The sequence below is a fragment of the Fusarium coffeatum genome (genome assembly GCF_003316985.1).
Source record: "Fusarium coffeatum strain FIESC_28 chromosome Unknown BRIP53273_contig_326, whole genome shotgun sequence".
NCBI classification, from domain to species: Eukaryota; Fungi; Ascomycota; class Sordariomycetes; order Hypocreales; family Nectriaceae; genus Fusarium; species Fusarium coffeatum.
In genome coordinates, this window is record NW_022158115.1 from 24928 (window position 1) to 47157 (window position 22230).

General features: G+C 48.7%; 7 protein-coding genes across 7 annotated transcripts; 5 read left to right on the plus strand and 2 right to left on the minus strand.

The window, feature by feature from the left end:
* Positions 1-1571: 1571 nt before the first annotated feature.
* FIESC28_10648 (uncharacterized protein) lies at positions 1572-4462 on the plus strand (the record flags this gene model as incomplete). Its single annotated transcript, XM_031164779.1, has 4 exons — positions 1572-2160; positions 2208-3421; positions 3468-3734; positions 3782-4462. 4 exons carry the CDS (start codon positions 1572-1574, stop codon positions 4460-4462), a joined length of 2751 nt encoding a protein of 916 aa, XP_031011141.1.
* Positions 4463-5059: 597 nt separating this feature from the next.
* FIESC28_10649 (uncharacterized protein) lies at positions 5060-6137 on the plus strand (the record flags this gene model as incomplete). Its single annotated transcript, XM_031164780.1, has 3 exons — positions 5060-5264; positions 5352-5388; positions 5438-6137. 3 exons carry the CDS (start codon positions 5060-5062, stop codon positions 6135-6137), a joined length of 942 nt encoding a protein of 313 aa, XP_031011142.1.
* A 3246-nt stretch (positions 6138-9383) lies between these two features.
* FIESC28_10650 (uncharacterized protein) lies at positions 9384-11215 on the plus strand (the record flags this gene model as incomplete). Its single annotated transcript, XM_031164781.1, has 5 exons — positions 9384-9490; positions 9545-9870; positions 9923-10383; positions 10434-10848; positions 10902-11215. The coding sequence occupies 5 exons, from the start codon at positions 9384-9386 to the stop codon at positions 11213-11215; spliced, it is 1623 nt and encodes a 540-aa protein (XP_031011143.1).
* Positions 11216-12079: 864 nt separating this feature from the next.
* Positions 12080-14654, plus strand: FIESC28_10651 (uncharacterized protein; the record flags this gene model as incomplete). Its single annotated transcript, XM_031164782.1, has 4 exons — positions 12080-12107; positions 12223-12290; positions 12369-14458; positions 14510-14654. 4 exons carry the CDS (start codon positions 12080-12082, stop codon positions 14652-14654), a joined length of 2331 nt encoding a protein of 776 aa, XP_031011144.1.
* Positions 14655-15035: 381 nt separating this feature from the next.
* FIESC28_10652 (uncharacterized protein) lies at positions 15036-16005 on the minus strand (the record flags this gene model as incomplete). Its single annotated transcript, XM_031164783.1, has 6 exons — positions 15036-15395; positions 15448-15593; positions 15656-15684; positions 15734-15772; positions 15825-15850; positions 15910-16005. The coding sequence occupies 6 exons, from the start codon at positions 16003-16005 to the stop codon at positions 15036-15038; spliced, it is 696 nt and encodes a 231-aa protein (XP_031011145.1).
* Positions 16006-18387: 2382 nt separating this feature from the next.
* On the plus strand, positions 18388-20232 carry FIESC28_10653 (uncharacterized protein; the record flags this gene model as incomplete). Its single annotated transcript, XM_031164784.1, has 3 exons — positions 18388-19872; positions 19919-20031; positions 20079-20232. 3 exons carry the CDS (start codon positions 18388-18390, stop codon positions 20230-20232), a joined length of 1752 nt encoding a protein of 583 aa, XP_031011146.1.
* Positions 20233-20258: 26 nt separating this feature from the next.
* FIESC28_10654 (uncharacterized protein) lies at positions 20259-21947 on the minus strand (the record flags this gene model as incomplete). The annotated part of the gene is made up of 2 exons (XM_031164785.1): positions 20259-20331; positions 20386-21947. 2 exons carry the CDS (start codon positions 21945-21947, stop codon positions 20259-20261), a joined length of 1635 nt encoding a protein of 544 aa, XP_031011147.1.
* Between the last annotated feature and the right edge of the window lie 283 nt (positions 21948-22230).

A 22230-nucleotide genomic window follows, 5' to 3' on the forward strand; every position in this document is an offset into this window, starting at 1 on the left:
GAGATAGGCTTACGTTGCGCCTTGCATCAAGGATCTGGTGGCTTCATAAGCTGCCCTGCCGCGGACTTGACCATAGCAACGGATACGCGAGATTTCTTTGTATCGTCCCATGTCTTGTGATGTACTCGTATATCTTTACAACTCCAGATCCTTCGCTGACGTTTGTTTGGACTCAGCCACGAGGATGGAATATAAGACGCAGCTGGGGCCCAGATCCTAAAATCCTACTTGTGCTTACCTACAAGAATCCTTGATTTATACATAATCTCTGAGTTTTACACTCGAATTTCATGATTTGCGGATTTAATTCTTCTCTTGACATGGCTTCGGAGACGGAAACGGTGAGTTCAATCAAGTGACACCTGTAACATACAAAGACTTGGCGATTCACCTGACAGTCGGGGAATGGATATCGGAATTATTATCGTCCAGCTAATACTCCGTATACCCTGGTACATAATCATGGAATGGAGGACCAGAGGTGGATCTATCTACCTGTCAGCAGAAGTGATCTGATCCACTATGACTATGAGAGGCGAGGTGCATTGCAGTGCAGCGTTACACAGCCTTAGCCTTAGCTTTAGCCTTAGCTTTGGGATGAACTGCAGTCTGCAGCTCAAAGAGAAAATGCTCAGATTGGTTGACGTTGACAGTCTCCAATTGAATTCAGTGCTCATCATGATATAATGTTGTGAGACTTAGTGAAGCTTGAGATGAAACAGTGGCGTTCCTAAAGATGGCTTTTCATTGATTAAGTTTGCAGGGAGAACTGCCCGCTGTATCAAAAGATCTGCAGGGCTATTAGACCCGCAATAGGCAAGCAGGGGGCTTAGATACGATGTCGCAACTTTACTGTCCACTTGTGATTGAAAGAGCAACAGCTATTTTTACATGTACATGTACTGTTTGTTGCCCTCTCAATTAGAGCTTACAGCATAAGATGATAGCCTATACAGAGCATAGGATCATAATGTCACCACTAGCCCTGCTCAAATGTTGATCGATCGTGGTCCACAGTACAGTAGAGTAGCCAGCGGTCAGCCTCCCTCCAACATCCAATCCACCTGAAGACTCAGCCTTATCCCACGCATTACAACAGTAGAGATGGATCTAAAGTAGTAAACTGGGTCCCTATGCTATTTTACGTCGTTCTAAAATATTACGTGTTTATGTTTGTGTCTGTGTCTGTGTCAAAGAAAGAAAAAGGAAGACTCGGGAGCAAGGACCATATGGGGATGGATATTAGGCTTGACCGCTGCAAATTTAGATACTCACTCTCTTAGCAACTACATCTTCCCTCTTTATCCGTAATCCTCCCTCTTTGTTGTTGTTGGTTCTGTCCCTGTCTTGCGCCACGTCAACTTAACCGAACCCAGCGATCCTTTCCATATCCCTGCTGATCAAGTGGATTTCGCAACTTTCAACGTTCTTGTTGAACGGGACGGACCAGAGCATGGGTCTAGCTTCCTCGAACCAGCATCAGCAACAGCATCATTCTCTGCATATGATCAGAAAAAGAAAAGAAAAAATCACGTCCTTAATCTCCATTGCCCCCCTCCCCCTACACCGCAATGGCCGACCCGTCTACTTCAAGCCCTTTTACTTACTCGGACGAGTACTTTATTGATAATCTCCAGCCGCCAAGGAGATCTCACGGCATAAATATCTTTGGAAACAGCAGTGGCTACCAGTCCCTCATGTCATCAGAAGGGGGACACCACGAGATGTCTGACCTCAAAACAGCTCCTGGTTCCGCTTCGGGGCTAGGGATTTCAATGGGATCGTCGCCGTCTCAGAATCAATCTCCGGATCCGAATCAACATCACAAGTTGAGCCCGCCTGAGACACCGCATTCCTACCACAACTTGATGGGCGACTCGCCTCGTCATCCTCCAGAGGGTTCTTTTAGTCCCCGTACTTCCGACATGCAAGGAACTCCAGAGCCATATTCTGAGATTTGGGCACCGTCTATGCCTCGCTCTAGAGGTAATTCACAGACAAACATTGGTGGCGAATCTGAAAAGGTCAAAGAGATGCCCAAAACACAAGAACGAGAGATCACGCCTTCATCTTCTGGACAGAATGTTCCAAAGATTGTTGAGCCTAGGAGAGACACGATAGATGATGACTATGATGATGAGATCTTTTATAAGAAGTTTGGTAAGTTTGATGAATATTTGTGATACTCTCATGCTTATACTCTACAGCTGAACCTCCAAAGGGTTGTTCATCAGATCGAGATATTCACCAGCCCAGATCAAGTTGGCTCTCAATAACCATTTATATCCTATCTATCTACTCAACTGTTGGAAGTGGCATCTGGCTAGTGACGGCCATTCTCCAACCACGATGGGGTCACCAGATCGCTTCAGGAGCTTCACTCTCACCATCAACCGCCACAACACTCGCCGCTCTTCTAGCAAAGACCATCGAAATGTCTTTCGTCACAGTATTTGTCTCCTGCCTCGGACAAGTTCTCACCCGACGAGCTTTTATTCGAAGGGCACAGGGAATGTCTCTTGCTGAGATGACAATGCGAAATTGGGTCATTCAGCCAGGATCTCTAATCACTCACTTTGAGACTCTTCCTTCATCATCGCTGACTCTTCTCGGCATGCTATCGCTAACCGCCACCCTTGCTGCTGCATTCTACACCACTGCCTCAGACGCCATGGTCTCGCCGAAACTCAAGTCTGGAAGCTGGGTACACAAGGAACTCCAAGGTTACGTAAAGGCCTCATACGCCAACGCTGCGCACGTCCGTCAAGACTGTCCCTATCTATTCAACATGACCGAAGATGTCCACGCCGCAGAATCATGTATGAACGTTCAATTCTCTGGACAGTCATACCGAAATCTGCTCAACTACATGACCGTGTGGACAAACATCAACCAAAATGGAACTGAAATTCCTTCAGACCTGAAGAAGCGACCCGGTGGAACTACGCTACTCTTCGACAACACCACCCTGTACTCCCAGTGGATTGAGACGGAGCATGGCGATGTTGCTGCGCAGTTTGAGGAGACGGGAAGAATCATTAATAATGTCACCCTGGCACTTCCTCATCCTGGTATCTATGGTGCTGCTACTCTCAAGAAGAATGGGATTCTGCAACCCGATGATCTTGCTGGTGTGGGGGAATACAAGATTCGAGCTGGTGTTGTCTCACCTTCTGTTAATGTTCTATGTGTCGATATGGACCGGGATGAGCTGTCTCCTCTTGTCTACACGGAGTGGCCTAATGCTAAGAACAACAACACTTCCGTGCCTGGCCAGAAGACTGGATGGGCTGGCTGGACAGGCGAAGTGCCCCAGCCGGTTAACAGCAAGGATAAGCCTTATTATCTCAACCGAACTGATGTTGATGACATTTTCAAATGGGGACCCAAGTACGAACGTCGCCCTCCCGTCTTCCAAATGGTAAGTCAACGTGCCTGAGTATGGGATAGTATCTAACTTGTCACAGTACCCTTTCGACTTCAATCTCCTCACCAACGCAACCGTCTATGCTGGTGACGCTATCTACACCCTTGGCAAGACCTCTGGGAATAAGAACTACACTCTCTGCCAACTCCGATCTTGGGTTTCTCCCAACTGTTCGACCGAATTTAGCATTTCCGGCACTGCTGGTGCTAATATGAATGCTCACTGTGAGGATGACGAGGATGAGAACGCATATCGTCGGTCGTTCCCTGCTGATCAAGGCTGGTCTTTCCCATCCCTGGACTGGAAGGTAAACTCAACATACCCCTATGACATGATCAACGTTAACAGAAATAGTGGCTTGCCGATCAATGGCGATTATCTATGGATCTCAACGGGGGCGTTATTAACAACAACGCCTCCAATGCTCGCATCCTCACCCAACTCGCCCTCCACGAACCCAAGATGCCAGCCTCTTATCCCTCCATGGCCGAAGCCCTAGCCGTTTACTCCAGTTCCCTCATCATGATTAGCGCCATCGACAGTCCCTTCCGCCACTACTGGGACCAAGATCCCAAAAAGTATCCCTTGAACGTCATCGACGACGGCCCAGGTTTCCTCCAACCCTTCAACGCATCCCTCATCACACAAGAATATACCTCCGGTCACACCCAAGGCTGGCAAAACATCTTCTACGTTATCCTGGTCCTTGTCTTCGCCATCAACCTCTTCTGTCTCGGCTACTTCATGATGCGCTCTGGTCTAGTAACAGACTTCACAGAGCCGCAGAACTTATTCTCGTTGGCGATTAACAGTCCGCCCAGCAACAGTCTGCACGGGAGCTGCGGAGGCGGCCCTGAGAAGAGACATCTCGTCGTGCCGTGGAAGGTTGCGTTTGCACCAAGTGCGAATCACTATTTCTTCCAGGATGTGGCGAGCGGAAAGGAGGTTGATGAAGGGGAAAGTACGGGGAGGGAGTTTAAGAAGCCGAAGTTGAGTAGTTACAAGAGGCTCAGTACGAGTAAAACTTGGCTGTAGATGGGCTATTTAGCAAGCATTGATGTATGGGAAAGGTTAGCCATCCTGCCGAATTGGTATATTATCATAAAGTATATAATTATCTTAAGTACTTCAAACAATATGAATACTTGTATATTGGATATGAGAAACTGTTCTCTCATGAATTGTTTGTACCGTGACATTGTCCAAGTCCATCTCTCTGCTGGGTTCCAAGAGACCGAGACTTGGAGGTAGTTATTTTTATTCACTGGCAGTGGCAGGCAGCAGTGACTCTGGCAGTGGCAGACAGTAGGCCCTTGACGCCTTTGAAGTGTCTATAACACAAACATATATGCCTAACGCGATCAGACTCCACCCTCGCTCGTTTTCTTCTTCTTTTTGTGCTTCACTTTCTACAACTTCACCCTAGAAGCTTGAGCCCTAGGGTTGGCATCCTACAACTATTCCAGCGCCGGTTCCGTCACTTAGGTCTTAGGTGCATGTGTGGAAACGATATCCTGAACCGTATGGTGCTCATACTAACTCTTCCATAAGCAGGCCAGACAGCCTAAAGCAACTCTAACCTTGCTCAAGACTACTGTATCATTCCAGCTCTAATGGTCTTTAATCGCCCTCATGGAGCATTTCCCGGTCGACTGTGCCTTCGGCTGTGATCATGCCCTCAGCTTCGACAGCTTTGACTTGAGGCGCTTGACTGGCACGGCAGTAAGCGAAGGATGGGCCAAACAACAAATTGAGCAGGTTCTTTCCTCCTATGAAAGGGCCCGAGCCGTTATGTCGCGACAGGGCATTCATGAGCTGTGCAGTTACCTTAAAACCGGTAAGTGAATCTACTTGGGGTGTGACAGTGGCACATCTGGAGATGCCCGCAATACGTACTTGACAAACAACACTTTTGATCACACAGCTCTCGATTTGAACCTTATACTAAGCAAGATCCGCAGGTAAATGGATCACCGCTGCTACGGCTATAAGCCAACATGAAGCTTATAGGAAGGTGGTAGGGGTAGGAAAATACTTCAGAAGCGGGCCCTGCCCTTACTATCCCTTCTTCTTTGCCGTTCAGGCAATATTTGAGGAGGGAGACGGGGCTTTGCGGAAGATGTACTCAACCATGGAGCAACACTGGGGCGTCAGGCTCGACCCCAAGCAGCCATTCTATCCGCATCTCGATAACGCTGAAAGAGAGCGTGTTCTCTTCATGGGCAGGCAGGAGACCGAGAATCGGATCCCGCCTGTGCTCAAGCATAGTTCTCGTCCAAGCTCGTCAAACAGCCAGATCATTGCCGTGGACGATAACTCCTCCTTATCCAACGTTCAAGAGTCGACTAACAACAGCAGCAACGCCACCCCTGACAAATACCAACAAGAGCTCATCAACATTCAGAATGAGTTTGGAAAGCGCCTGTCCGAAGTTCAGAGCCGAATCCAAGAGGAAAAAGCAGGGTCTTGGGAAGCAACCCAGGGAGAATTTGACGAAGCATACGAGAAGGCGAAGGAGCTCCACATGCATGCAGCTCAAGCTCAGAAGTATACAGACAAAGCGCAAGATCACATTACTAAAGCTCAAGAGTGTAATGATCAGGCTCAGCAACATGTAGAGACTGCTGTTGAGATGGCTAAGTCGCTCATGGAAAGATTTGTTTCGGTCGGTGGTGGTGAGCGCCTTAGCAAGCGGCTGCGTAAGAACTGAGAATATGATGGCTTGGAGAAAATTGTTATCCAAAGCTAAGGGCCCAGTAATGATTCACCTAAGAGCTGGCCCAAGTTTTTAAATAATGACTAACTACTATTCTAAATGCTTTCTTCACTTATGCTGAGGCTCAGCTTGGGCAGATACATTGGGAGGGAAGAGTGGAAGGTTGTCCTTGGGGTTAGTACTACCAAGATTGGTCGCTTATCCCACCAAGCACCAAGAATTCCAAGATCTAAAGCATGTGCAGATAATGATGAAAGTATTGGGAAATCAACAGTCCAAGGCAATACAAAATAACCCTATTTCAACCAGACCCTTTCTGACACTTTAGACCTATACGTCCAGGGGGTACTTGTGTTACTGAAAAAGGTACTTATGGACAGACAGACGTCCACCAAGTTTAGCGGGGGCTACGGGCACGCCAATGTATGCCTTTAGCTGAGCTCTTGTACCCACGATTGGGGTAACTCCCCAGCTTTCGCCATTCTTCAATCCTTATGGAGTTTCGTCTATCTCAACCCCGCATAGTCTATCCGTACCTAAACCCGAGCACAGAACGATCAGAGTCATGCCTGCATATGCATACTTTGCTCTTGCATTTCGCGGAGGTGTTGGAGCTGCAACTCCAGGTTACAGTCGGCACTATTGTCAAACGACTCATCAAGAAACCAACGGTCCGACAAAGTCCTGGAAATGGTGTCTGCAAGTCATACGCTTGTCTGTCAGTCTATCATTCGTCCATCCTCTCAACGGTCACTGTCGATCTTTTTGATCCCCGGATTGAAGACACCACCAACACAAAGACCATGCTCCATAATACCGCCGACAGGATTGTCTGATCGAAGCACCTCAGACATGCCGATTTATCCCTGTCTATAACTTGCAAAAGAATTTATTCAGAACTCCTTAGCAAGATGCCGATAGCCGTTGAAACGGTGCAGCTTTCGGTGGTACCGTCTAACAAGAGTTGCGCTAGACCAGGGCCAGGGTCCAACACCGGTCCGACAACTGCGGGGGGATGTAGAGTGAGAGTTGGAGATGATGGTGGGCTGTCTCGAATGGTCTGGGGAATTGAGTTCATCAGACACAGACTGAGTGATCGCCGACTGACAGGATCAATGGTCCAGCCAAGATGCGGGGGTTTCTGATAACCCCATGGAGTTAATGTCTGGGGGATCGGGGATGGAGAATCAAGTTGAGACCGAGACGACAGTATGAGGATCAGCCACTGATCAGTCGAGTTGAGGTTGATATCTTGACTTTCATGTCACGAGGGTGATTATCCAACTCAATACGCGAGCATATCTCAGAGCAAGACAGCATGTCACTGTGTATCGTTCGGCACAAACACATGCAAGCTCGCTTCTTCTCTTTACATTTCACAATAACAAACAAACGTTCGCTTCACAATACAAATGCTGCCGTAATTGACTATGGTCCTGCAGGTGCTCAGTAACAAAGTTAAGGTTAGAGCCCTGGTCCAGCCATAGATAAGGGTTACCTCCATCTCCAACCACTGAAGGTGTCTGTCACACTCTCCCTCACTCAGCCTTGTAACGCCGCATTGCGTCTGTGTGCATAGTGACCGACCTGAATAATGGTGTAGACGGGACGCGTTTACCAAAATGTCACTGTCTGCATGATTAGAGGAGATTGGTTCATTAGGAAATGAACACTAACTACTTGACACTAAACCAGAACACGATCTGGACAGTACTCTATGATGTGATTGTATTCATGTGGTAACTCGTGTAACGGAAGAGAGGAAAAAGCAACGAGTCTTGTGATCTATTGTTGGTCTTCAGATTTCCTTCCCTTGCACCGAAGCGAAGCGACACGAAAGAGGTTAGGTTTGTTGGGGTTGAAATCCATCTTCAGAGGATCAGGAACTCTCCCACAAAAGGCCCGAAACCGGTGGTCTTTGCGTGCGCGCTATAAGTAAATTGTATCCAGTCGCCAGTCACCAGACACAGTAAACATAAGATGCTGGCTGTTGATGCGCTGAGAAAGAAGGAAGTTGGAACACAGCAAACGTCTACTGCTATTTTTGCGCTATGGCATTAGTATTGAAGCTATCTTCATTGTCGCTGCGATATAAATCTTATTGCTTACTTGTGGCAAAGGATTGGACTGTTATTGCTTGGTGAAGTAATAGACTTTCCTGAATTGGTAATAGGATTCGGCATCTGCGTCGCCGAGCCGGCCTGGCCCGGGTCTTGGCTCGGGGAAGGATCCACTCTCAACCCCAGCATTAGGTAGCACTCTAGTCTCAAGTTCTCCAGGTCTCTCCAACATTTTTGTTCTGTGGAGTAAGACTTTGCTATCGTTTCATTTCTGGGGTGGGTGAGAGCCTGGGGAAATAGAGTATGTCTCATGCAGAAGTAGTCTATCTGCAACCCTTGAAATGGGAGAGTTTGAAGGATATGAGAGTTTGCACAAACCAAAGGATCGATCCTTCTACATGGCAAAGCAATGACAGCTCTCTTCGTTCTCGTCTTCAATATCATGCAACATCGTCGAACGGAAGAGAGCGCCACCATCTACCCGTCCTCCCTAGCCCTAGTTCTATTCCTCATCCTAGTCTGCCACCACCATCGGTCTCAATGCGGCGAAGGCGTTTAATAGCAGACATCGTCAACTCCGCCGGTGACGACATGGATGGCCTGCCTCGAGTAGAAACACTTGCCCTGGGCTGACCTTGACTCTGGGGCGGGAAAACAACGAGATCTTTATTGAACCAATGACCACATGACCCTCTCCCCCCTCAACCCCATGCTTGTTAACCCTCCAAGTGGCAACCCCTCAGTTTCGCCTAATACTATAGACTAATCCCTTCTGTGGTAATTTGTTGGTCTAGCTTCGTCAATCGTAAGTTGTTGGTGCGGCTGCTCCGCATCAAGAGACCTCTACCCAAGTGAGCTGTCCACTCGCCGATCGAGCCGTACAGAAGCTAACAGCAGAGAGAGCTGCAGCTCCTCGCATTACGAGCTTTGAGTTTGGCTTTGAGTGTGGCCGTTTGTGCACACACCAAAGTCAATTAGTCCCTGAGTTGTCGACCAGCCTTGTTTGTGTTTAAAATGGAGCAATCGCCCTCATGTGCAACTGATTTTCTCGTCCCAGGTTACTCACACATAAACAAAGTATCACTAAGCTTTGTTTTCCTCCACTTCTTCCTTCCTACACAAACAAACGTATCAACACCTTCAGCTTCAATTTGGCTACGAGGAGCTGCAATTACCGAAAATGAATACTCTTCGAAGGGCATCTCTCAGTAAGCCCGAGGAGGCTGGCAAGGCATGGCCTGCTATCGCCATTGGAGCCTTTGTCGCCTTTGGTGGTGTTCTCTATGGGTATGTCTCCTCTTAACTATTCTACTACAGCCCAGGCTGACCAGTTGCCTACAGATATGATACCGGTACCATTTCTGGTATCCTGGCTATGCCATACTGGCAGCGGCTCTTCAGCACCGGATACATAGATGCCAACGGCAACCGTACTATTACAACAGCTCAGGAGTCAGGCATTGTCTCGATCCTTTCTGCTGGAACCTTCTTCGGCGCTCTATCATCTCCGTTCATGACTGATTATATCGGTCGTCGTCCTGGTCTTATGATTGCTACCTGGGTTTTCAACCTGGGTGTTGCTCTTCAGACTGCTGCTACTGCTATTCCCATGTTCCTGGCTGGTCGATTCTTTGCTGGATTCGGCGTTGGTCAGATCTCTGCTATTAGTAAGTACTCGCAGCAACCATACTGCAACTCCCTGTAACTAACACGGCTTAGTTCCCCTCTACCAGTCCGAGACAGCACCAAAGTGGATTCGAGGTGCCATCGTCGGTTCATATCAATGGGCCATCACCATCGGTCTCCTACTCGCAGCCATTGTCAACAATGCTACAGGTGGACGCAACGATACAGGCTCTTACCGCATTCCTATCGCTGTCCAGTTTCTCTACTCCCTCATCCTCTTCTTCGGCATGCTCTTGCTGCCCGAGACTCCTCGATTTCTCATCAAGAAGGACCGCCATGAAGATGCCGCCCGCGCTCTTTCCAAGATCCGCCGTCTCACACCAGATCATCCTGCTATTCAGGCTGAGATTTCTGAGGTTAGAGCCAATCACGAGTATGAGAAGACCCTTGGCACAGCCTCTTACCTGGATTGCTTCAAACCTCCTATTCTGAAGCGTCAGTTCACGGGTTGCGCTTTGCAGGCACTCCAGCAGCTCACCGGTATCAATTTCATCGTAAGCATTCACACACAGTTCGATTCGTGAAAAATGTCTAACAATTCTAGTTCTACTACGGTACCAAGTACTTCCAAAACTCGGGTATTTCCAGCGGTTTCGTCATTTCCATGATCACATCAGCCATCAACGTCGCCTCAACCATCCCTGGAATGTACGCCATCGATAAATGGGGTCGACGACCTCTTCTCTTCTGGGGTGCCATTGGCATGTGTGTCTCACAGTTCATCGTTGCCATGTGTGGTACATTCTCCACAGGCCAGAACGCCGACGGAACCATCTTCGTCAAGAACTTGGCTGGACAGAAAGCCGCTGTCTCTTTTGTCTGTATCTACATCTTCTTCTTCGCCTCTACATGGGGTCCCCTGGCTTGGGTCGTCACTGGCGAGATCTTCCCTCTCAAGACCCGTGCCAAGTCTCTCAGTATGACCACTGCTACTAACTGGCTCTTCAACTGGGCTATTGGTAAGTTTCTTCTTATAACAAACTTCTACATCGCAGTCACTAACATGGTACAGCCTACTCTACTCCCTACCTCGTCGACTACGGCTCCGGAAAGGCCAACCTCCAGTCCAAGATCTTCTTCATCTGGTTCGGCTGCTGTTTCCTGTGCATTGCCTTTGTCTACTTCTTCATCTACGAAACCAAGGGACTCTCTCTTGAGGAGGTCGACCAGCTCTATGATGAAGTCAGTGTTGCTAGCAAGTCCACTAAGTGGCGGCCCACTGAGTCCTGGGAGCACCGACAGAGTGTCTCTGGCCCTGGAGGCAAGATGTTTGGTGGTAATGATCACCAGGGAGAGGTTTCCCACAACGAGAAGAACGAGGCCTAAGATGGGGTTGATCTGATGTTCAGGAGTTTGTAAGAATTGTTGGACAGAAAGAATTGTGTTAGTGGGCAGTCATCTTCGATGGCTGGTTATGATTGTTAACGAAATACTATATGATTAGTGGAACAAGATCAACCAATGGTTCATTCTTTCCTCGGGTGCTTGATGTTGCGTACTGTCTTTTTCCTCGATGGTAACATTCATTGCATGCTCAATATCGATACCGTACGCTTCGATCACTGTCCTGGTTATAGCTGACCATGCTAGGAAAACAACCGTCAACCACATTTCCTACATAAGGTTTGAGTAAATGCTTAATGCCATGTAAAATCTAGAACTAGATTACTATATCCTGTGTTCTTAGACGATGGATGTTGCATTAAAAACAAGAAAGGAATGGCTACCGGGTAGGCTTCTCTCCGTTATACAGTGTATCACTTCTTAGGTTGTTTACCGATAAAGCAGTGGATTCTGAATTCTCCTATCGAACTGATGGATACAGTACTATTCGTATATGAAGCGAACTTAATGACCATAATAAATCTATTAAAACCGCTATGTGGAATCACACAGGTCATGGGCTCCAGATGGAATCATGCAAGAGCATGCGCCACCCGGACTGTGGCTGGTACCTGCCCCGCTGTCTTCCCCAGGCAACTTAGAGCTCCAGTGACGTGTGCTACCGCCTATCACTTCATCCGTTACGCAGGTACTGTACCTACTTCAAGCTCCATCTCCAATGATGATTCTTTAACTAAGCTTTTGATTCCACACCAAACTTGTACAAATCATCAGCACCCTTCTTTTATCTTTTGGTCTTTTCAACCGTTATCGTACAGACAGAGACAAAACTCAACACTATCCATCATGGCTTGCCCGCATCTCGAATCGATCGGTACGTGAACCGCTAAAAAACAACCCCGCCATTTGATCGACCGATGGTCATGATAACTGCGACAAGCTTCGAAACGAATCTCAAAACGCCAGTGCATAAGCTGATATTCCTATAGGGCTGACACCCCCCAGTCCTTCTCAGTCTGTCTATCGTGAAGATTGCACTCAATGCTTTGACTCCATCGTAAGGTTCTCCCGCTTGCTTGGTCCTTCACGATCGAATGCCATCGCAAACAACCCTGCTTACAACACGGCTTAACAGGATGATCCTACCGGCCTTGATGTTTGTCTGCAGTGCTTCAACGGAGGCTGTGCCGGCGACCGAAACCATGATAAGCTTCACTATGCGCTGACCCAGCACCCTCTTGCACTTAATATCCGCCGCTCAAGAAAAGTCGTCGAACGAGACGAACCACCTGCCAAGATGTCCAAGCTGGCCATTGCCGCCGAGACAGAGGAGGATCGATACGACACAGCACTGGCTGTCAAATGCCTCGATTGTAACATTGAGCTCGACCGAACGAACCCCAAGCTCGCAACCATGATCGATAGCATTCTCAAGGCCAACACGTTTTCTCGAAAAGAAGAGGTTAAGGCTTGGGAACAGGAGCTGACCAGCTGTGAACATATCCTCATGCTTCAGCAGGCGCCTTCAAAGAAGATTGAGCAAACCGACCTTAGCCACTGCTATGCTTGTGATCTGGCCGAGAACCTTTGGCTGTGTATAGAGTGTGGTAACCTTGGATGTGGTCGCAAGCAAATGGGTGGCGTTGACGGAAACTCGCATGCTCTTGCCCACGCGAACGAGTCTGGCCATGGCGTCGCTGTTAAGCTTGGATCCATCACCCCTGAAGGTACTGCAGACATCTATTGCTATAAGTGTGATGACGAACGAGTCGACGACAAGCTTGGCGAGCACTTGAACCACTGGGGCATTGTGCTTGCCGAGCGCCAAAAGACCGAGAAAAGCTTGACTGAGATGCAGATTGAACAGAACCTGAAGTGGGATTTCAGCATGACGACTGAAGATGGAAAGGAGCTCAAGCCTTTGTTCGGACCTGGGCTTACTGGTCTGAAGAACCTCGGAAACAGTTGCTATCTCGCCAGTATCATCCAGTGTCTATTTGACATGCCTTCATTCCAATCGCGATACTTCCAACCCGGCGCCGATCTTCCCATCGTCCCCGACCCTGCTTCCGATCTCGAGACCCAGCTGCGAAAGGTGGCAGACGGACTTTTGTCTGGACGGTACTCCAAGCCCGATGTTGACGTGGCTGGGGAGGGTATTACACACCAGAAGGGGCTGGCACCTGCCATGCTCAAGCATCTCATTGGTCGAGGACACGAAGAATTCTCTACTATGCGACAGCAAGACGCCCTTGAGTTTCTCCAACATTTGTTCAAGCTCATCACTCGATCTTCTCACCCGGATGGAAAGGATCCTACACAACCCTTCCGCTTCATACTCGAGCAGAGACTTCAATGCCTTGGTTGCCACAAGGTGAGGTACAGTAGCAACGAGCAGGACAACATCTTCATTGATGTACCCCTGGAAAAGCTTCCTCGCGAGGAAGGATCGGATGGCCCAGATGCTTACAAGCCCGTGTCACTGACAGAGTGCCTTGACATTCTTACGGGAGCCGAGAAGGTTGATTTGACCTGCTCAGCTTGTGGAAGCAAGGATGGCTTCACGAAGCAATCACTGTTCAAGACATTCCCCGATACCTTGGTTGTAAACGCGCGAAAGATGACTGTTGTCAACTGGGTTCCAATCAAGGTCGACGTTCCTGTCCTCGTGCCCGACGAGCCTTTCAACTTGGACGCCTATCTTTCCAAGGGATTGCAGCCTGGAGAGGAGCAGCTTCCCGACGAGCCGGAGGCCAAAGCACCTGCTTTTGAGCCCGAGTCTAACGCCCTGGCTCAACTAGAAGCCATGGGATTCCCTTATAACCGCTGCGCACGCGCCCTTCATGCCACTGGCAATTCCGACGCCAATGCCGCGATGGAATGGTTGTTTGGTCATATGGAGGATCCGGATATCGATGCGCCTCTCGACCTAAGCGCTCAAACTGGAGGTGGCGACACCGCAGATCCTGAAAAGGTCGAAATGCTTGGAGCCATGGGCTTTAGTGCTCCTCAAGCCAAGAAGGCCCTGAAGGAGACCAACGGCGACATTGAGCGAGCTGCAGATTGGCTTTTCAACCACCCCGATGACCAGGGTATCACGGATGGTGATGCACCTGCTGAAGGGGCTGCTCCTGCGGCAAAGGAACCAGCTGGAAGCGCTGATCTGCCAGCTAGCTTCCAGTTGAAATCCATTGTATGCCACAAAGGTACAAGTATTCATGCTGGGTACGTCTTTTCCTGGTATCAAGATCGTGTATAATTGCTAACTGGTTCCAGACATTACGTTGCCTTTATTCGTAAGGCTTTGGGAGACGCCAATGTCCCAACATGGGTCCTCTTCAACGACGAGAAGGTCGTTGAAGCACATGATGTTGACGAGATGCGCAAGTTTGCATATGTGTACTTTTTCAAGCGAGTCTAAAAGAGGATAACGTTGGTACATAAATGAGCGAGGCGTGAGCCAGCATGACTCTATTGGTGGGTTAGGTTGCATCGGATGGTGAATGGCGTGCGGTTGAAGAGAAGACGGCGGTCGTATTCGTGCTGCCTTTGTTTAGTTTTCGATTAGAAAGGTGATTGATGAGCATGCGCTACTCAGACGATTGAGTTATTATGTATGCATGAATTAAATAACAAGATATCCTGGTAGTATCGTACAAATCCATCGTGATCATCGAGATTGAAGATGAACAAATAAAGCCCCCATGACGCCTTGTAACGCCTATCAGGATTGTAGTTCCTGAGATATACCGAAATCCCTAAAGCAAAACTTCTCCGTCTTTTGCACACTTTCTGCGCCTGACTAATCCGAGAATCGATAGCTGACCAAGGTATCGACACGATGGTTTGCCGTACTGAAGCCTCTCAGCTGCACCTTCTCGCCGTTCTCTATTTCCTTAGCATCCGAGTCACCCCATTCAACAGGAACTTCGCTATCAGCGTCCGCGTAGACGAGTACGTTGAAAGTGCAGTCGCCGTTTAGTTGGGGCAGGAAAGTAACAGATGCGGTGATCTGACGGAAGATGGCGGCGATTTCGGCTTGGATCTCAGTTTCTGTCTTTTCGGGGGCTGTGGGAGCAGCCCCTGCTGAAGCAGCGTTTTCTTGTTCTTTGGAGGCGGATTTTGAGGACTTGGATTTCTTGACGGGTGCGAAGATTTGGACCTAAATTTGTTAGATCATGATGTTGAAGTCGGAGGGTCGGAGAAGAACATACATCGAATTGCCAGCGTTCCACGTGTTCGCCTGTGTCTTTATCTGTGATGACAATGACAAGCTTGGAGATCTTGCCGCCTACCATCCACTTGTCGAGCTGGGACATGATCTTCTTGATATATGCCTTTACTTGGTCATCGGCCGAGACTAGGTAATGTTAGTCGGAACGGCCGCTAATTAGAGTCGCGAGCAAAGCGGTATGCGGTTACCTAGCATGTTGAGGCCATATTTCTTGACGCTGGGTATGATTAGTCGAGTGATCGGGGCATAATATCGGCAGGACGTACACTGTAAAGTCCTCTGCTGGGTAGACTCCTCGTTGGAAGCTGTCGAATTGTCAATAAACGTCCTCGGCTTTGACTGATAGAGTCTCCATACAGAATGCTGTGAATAGAGTATTGGAACTATAAGCCCGGACCATTAGTAAACCTTCACAGACAGGAAATCGGCTTTGTAGACGTACGAATTCAGCGACAAGACGAGCGCTTCCCTTAAGGGAGAGCTTGTGAACCTTGGACTTATCCTTGTCCTTGCTCTTTGAAGTCTCCTTTGACGACATTTCTGCGTTATCGGGGGTATCAATCGAAAAGAAGGTTAATTTGGCGATGGCGATGGAGGTCTATGGTTTTGGTCATGTACGGTTTTGTTTACTTACGGTTGCGGGGTGCAAGTACAAGGGGTCCGGTTTAAGGTCTGTGCGGCGGGGTTCACCGACCTTCACCGAGGGTCACCTTAATCTTGATTCGGAAAGAGAGGACATAGATTATCAATTATCTGAGTATGAATAGGGATAACAATTTAGGACCAGCGTGTATAGTAGACTTCCTGTGGCCATCGTAGCTCTTGATATTCCCTTGGCCAATTCGTATAATTGTTGTTGTAGTAATAGTAGTCATCGTTGTAATTATACGCTTCTCTGTCTTGATACTGGTTATACCAATACCAATAAGGAGGCTGCCAGTGTGTATAATAATATATCCGCGGGTTATAATCTTGAGGAACCCTCGCAATTCGGACTACTTCACCCTCTTGTGAAGATGTTGCTGAGCTCGGTCGTGGTTCGTTCTCTTCAGTCGTGCTAATTTTGCTGGCGTAGAGCGCCCAAGAACGCAGGAATACGCCGACTGAGAAAAGGAAAGGGAGAAGCTGGGTGATGGTCGCGAAGTCGTAGACACCTTGAATGTCATTCCATTGAATTGGAAGTTCGATAGCGATGACCAGAAGGATAAATATCGCGAACCCACATAAGAGTCGAAGTTTCCTGAGACGCCACACGATTCTTGCCCTGGAAATGTTCAGCTGAGCTGTAAGTTAGAAAGACATAAAGCTGGGGTTTTCATACCGAGATCTCTTATTTCGAGTACCTCCACGAATTGTTGGTGTGCAACAACTGTTAAGAAAGATGAATCCTCCAATACTGAAGAGAACACCAATGTAAAAGATCGACCCAAGTATCACATATCCCTTGCTTTCCAAGTTTATCTTCCCTAACATCAATATGACATCGCGACAGTCGCGGTCAAGGTGTGGCAAGAAGACAGTATAATACCATGTCCCCATTGACACAGTAGCTGTGAGTATCGTGAGAAGAACAAGATAGTAGAATGTCCCATGAGTTTCGTTTGTAAGTAGGAAGGGGTCCAAGTGTGGCTGACATCTTGTTATAACACGCCAGATGCACAAGGGCATCAGAAAGAAGTAAAAGCCCATAGCAAGGAGGAGCAACAGGTAAATGTCGAGCGGTTGAAAAACATTATATGCTATACCAATAACCAGGGATATTGAGGCAGCAGCAGAGGAAAAGAGGCCAACGAAGCGCAAATCTGTGAGGTAGTTTTCAGAGATGTACTCCATGATCAAAGTACCGAGCCATTGCGTGTAGAACGCGGCGCGAACACCGACACCATAGGTATCAGGTCGTCCTGAAAGTGAGCAAAGACCTTGAGTTGTTGTATTCATTGAATGGTATCTAATAAGACTCGTGAAAAAGATGGATATAAGACATGATCCTCATTGTAACTGGGGACTGGCGTACACTTGTATGCCATCTGCCGCCTCGTGAACAGGTTGGGACCTTCAATACAGCACATTCATGCATTAGATATGATGGAAGCGTGGCCAGTAGATCTGCGGCTAGCGAACTGAGGCAATCGCGAACCTAATATTAGAAGCCGCGAAACTTTGGAGGCGGAAAAGTGCAATCAACGCTACTTCATTGGCCAATAAGTAGTTCTCAAGACACAGCCCAACATGATAACCAAAATGATCAACTTCGAGAGACCAATTTCGAGCTGTCGCATTGCCCGGTAAGTAAGGCGTCATGGTAACTCAACACCCAGGTTGCCATAGCCGAACGGAAAGTTGCATCATGAAGGCCCTTGTGACAGCTTTACAGGTATGACACCCGTCCTGTTTGGATGCCGGTTGATGGAGAAGCATACACTATCGTTACGCACTCAAGAGCGTGGGAACTGTTGTCTGTCGTTTAAAGAGTTGATGGTTCCTATAGTCAAGACACAACAGGACACACGTGTCGCCGACTGGTTGAATTGTGAACCCAACTAGGTTGCAACAAAATCAATCATGAAGCCTTGTAGCCAGCAGTGCAGGATAGCAGCACTAGCTGGTTAAGCTGGAGTCTACCGAGACAATGCGAACTTAGAACAATTCAGTGCTGTATGTTACAGTCCTCCGATGTAGGAACTTATCTTAGCCTGATAAGGTAGCGGAGTAGGTACGGATATGTGCTGCGGAATTGAGATGCAGGGTGAGTGGGGCGAACGGTTTGCTTATCGATAAGCCACTTTTTTTTTCTGTTCCGGGCATGTCTTATCCCACCCAAATTTCTGCGTCGCAACCTAGTTCCCAGCCATTCTGCGATAACATCGACCGCCTTTCGTACAAGTCCTCTCGGTCGCTTTAATTTGTTAATTCACTTAAGATGGCCGCCACTAAGCATTCCCTCGCCGACAGCGAGGACCGACCCTCTAAGAAGACCAAGGTCGACTCCGAAGAGAAGGCTCGCCTCAAGGCCGAGAAGCGAGAGCGCAAGGAAAAGCGCAAGGAGAAGAAGGCCCAAGAGTCTGAGCCTAGTGCTGAGAACTCTGACGCTGAGCGCGCTGCTGAGAAGGAGCGCAAGAAGGCTAAGAAGCAGAAGAAGTTGGAGAAGAAGCAGAAGCAGGCCGAGGCTGAGACTGAGGTTTCCGCTGACGTCTCTGAAGAGTCTCCCAAGAAGAAGTCCAAGAAGGAGAAGACCAAGACACCTACCGAATCCTCTTCTGACGCTGAGGCTCTCTCCAATGGTTCTTACACCCAAACCATTGCGCTCTCCAACGTCCCTCAATCCGAGATTGACGAGTTCCTGTCCAAGAACGAAATCTACATCACCGATCCCAAGACCGAGACCGTCACTCTTCGTCCCGTCCTGGAGTTCCACCAACTTCCCGCCACAAATCTCCTCGAGAAGAAGCCTTCGCCATTCGCTAACTACAAGGCCCCCACACCCATTCAGTCCGCTTCATGGCCTTTCACTCTCTCCGGTCGTGATGTCGTCGGTGTCGCTGAGACAGGATCCGGAAAGACCATGGCTTTCGCACTTCCTTGTGTTGAGGCCGTCTCTTCCATCAAGCACAAGCACACCAAGGCCGTTGTTGTTTCGCCTACACGAGAACTCGCCATGCAGACCTTTGAGCAGATGGCTTCCGTCGCAGCGCTCAACAAGCTGAAGTGTGTCTGTCTTTATGGCGGCGCCTCCAAGGATGACCAGCGAAACCTTCTCAACCGTGGTGCCGACATCATTGTCGCTACTCCCGGTCGTCTCAAGGATTTCATGTCCGACGGAACTGTCGATCTTAGCCACTCAGCCTTCGTTGTTCTCGATGAGGCTGATCGTATGCTTGACAAGGGTTTCGAGGAGGATATCAAGATGATTCTCGGCGCCTGCCCTCCTCGTGAGCAGCGCCAGACTCTCATGTTCACAGCGACATGGCCCCAGTCTGTGCAGTCTTTGGCCTCCACTTTCATGGTCAGCCCCGTCAAGATCACCATTGGATCTGGTGGTAAGGAGTCAGCAGGCGGCGCTGTTGAGCTCCAGGCCAACGCAAGAATTTCACAGAGCGTTGAGGTTCTTGAGCCCCGAGGAAAGGAGTTTCGCCTGCTCGAGATTCTGAAGCAGCACCAGCAGGGCAAGCAGAAGAATGATCGTATTCTTGTTTTCTGCCTGTACAAGAAGGAAGCCACCCGTGTGGAGAACTTCTTGAGCCGTAAGGGTATTCGCGTTGGTGGTATTCACGGTGATTTGCGACAGGAGCAGCGAACAAAGAGTCTCGAGGCCTTCAAGTCCGGACACACCCCCGTTCTTGTTGCCACCGATGTCGCTGCTCGTGGTCTCGATATCCCTGAGGTCAAGCTTGTTATCAACGTTACAGTATGTATCGGCCAAACAATCATTTAACACTCGCTAACTTGCACAGTTCCCTTTGACTATTGAGGACTACGTCCACCGTATTGGACGAACTGGCCGAGCTGGCAAGACCGGCCAAGCTATCACTTTCTTCACTGTTGAGGACAAGTCTCACTCTGGCTCGTAAGTACATCAGGCACTCACATATAAACAGATGCTTACTGGTTTAGTCTCGTCAACATTCTCCGAGGAGCCAACCAGCCCGTGCCCGAGGATCTCCTCAAGTTCGGCACCACCGTCAAGAAGAAGGCTCACGATATGTACGGTGCTTTCTTCAAGGATGTTGATATGAACGCAAAGTCCACCAAAATTACATTTGATTAGAATTGCTATCATGGAAAAAGAAAGCACTATTGTTTGGCGACTTTGCGACCGCGAACCGAGTTTAGACACTCAAGGATAAAATGGCGCTCGAGGACCAGGCTGCGATGAATTAGATGAGTCGAAAAGTCTGTTATTTGGAATTTTGTAACGTACATTAGAAGCAATAATGGGATGGCCGAGCCAGCGATCTTGACGAGAGATTTGATCGGTGGGTCCGCGTTGTCTGCGATTTTGAGTTGTTTGAGAAGAATGGCTGTAGCGATTGAGACGCCCACTGTGCTCTCAGGAACCAGACTCTTGATTTTGAAATCAGTACCATGTTGTTTAAAATAGCGCTTGATGAACGCTCCGCTCCAGATGATACGGCATCCCATGTTGATGATATTGGCCAGAACCAAACCGATGGCGCCAAGAGGGTAAACTCTCATGAAGAGGAAAGCCGAAGTAGCGAAGATGACAGAAAAGGCGCCCATCCAACCAGATTGTTTATGAACTTCGGCTTCTGTAGCGACCGATGCCACGAAGGACTCTGTAAGGCCGTTCAAGCCAAGGAAGGGAATATAGAAACAGTACGCCGCAAGAACATCACCAGCCCCTGAGCCAGCCCATTGCTTGCCGGCCACAATCGCCAGAAGAGACGAAGCAGCAAAAGGTCCGATGCTGATTATGACGGATGAAAGAAGTATGTAGAGCCGGAGTAGAGTTGACAAGTTCTGCTTTGCTTCTGTGATAACAGGAGAGGGCTTGCCGCCTTGTTTGACTGGGGTGGCAGATGAGAGGAGTCGAGAGAAATAGCTTCGGCTACTTTCCTCAACAGGTTGGAAGAGAAGACGGGCAAGCAGACTGCCGTAGTTGTTTGCCAGTGCGTATGCACCTTGGACATTGGCAGAGGCCAGCAGGGAGATGAGAAAGGTGTCACCCTGAGTAAGAAGATGCTTGACCACACTTTGGGCCATCATGCTACCGGCAAGGCCTACCGTTGGTCGATCAAACATAGAGCCCCAGAAGCGGTCTTCCTTTGTAGCAATAATCTTGGGAAAGAGAGAAAAGCCGACTGAAGACGCAAGCTGATATCCTGATACCAGGTAAACAAGGAACAGCGAAGCGCCATAAGTAATTTGTCCGAGGGCGAAAGGAAGTACTCCGATATCACTGTGCTTGGATGCCCAAACCGCAGAGCCAAACACGACAATACATCGCAAGAATGTCGCAATAGACTCTGCTGCAGCCCGCGTACCAAACTGCAGTCTTGTCTGCATGAGAACAAAGCATGGCTCAGACAACAACTCAACCATAGCTGCAAATCCGTACAGGTACAGCGATTTGACAAGGTACGGCGTCGAGAGAGTTGTTTCGGTAGCGTACGCAAGATATATCCATCCCAGGCCGAGACTGACCAGACTTCCCAAGCCAATGGACAGATATCCCAAGTTCACCACCGCTTGGCTTTCCTGTTTCGCTTGAGAACCTGAGTCTCGTCGTTGAATCGCCACGCGCAAACTTTCGCGTGCAAAGAAGAGAACAGAGAGATAGTACACTTCGAGTTGGGTTGATAGACCTAGTAGAGGAGCTGTCAGGTAGCGCAGGAGAAGCTGGTTGGCAATGAATGTTATTAGGCGGGAAGCGAGCTGGAGGATGATGAGGAGCGATGCGCCCTTGATCATGGACGGAGATGAAGACGCCGGAGGGCTTTCATTTTTAGATGAAGGCGGCATCTTTGGGCCTTGAGGATGAAGTACGTGACAAAATTGTGTTGCGAGGATGAAGGTATCGCGGTTGCTGGTTTGACACGTGTTGGTGAATGACGCAGTGTCTTTGTTGATATTTAGGTTTCAGTGGGCTTCAGTGGATTGTAGGGGGCTTAGGGGTCCGTTATCATGATCGAGCACGGTGGCTAGGTTCGACTATTTTCTATGGATTGGATGCCAACAATTCTCAATCGAATGCATCAAGTCATGCAAAGTCTCTACCACTTATTCAAATTAAATTTCTTCAAGC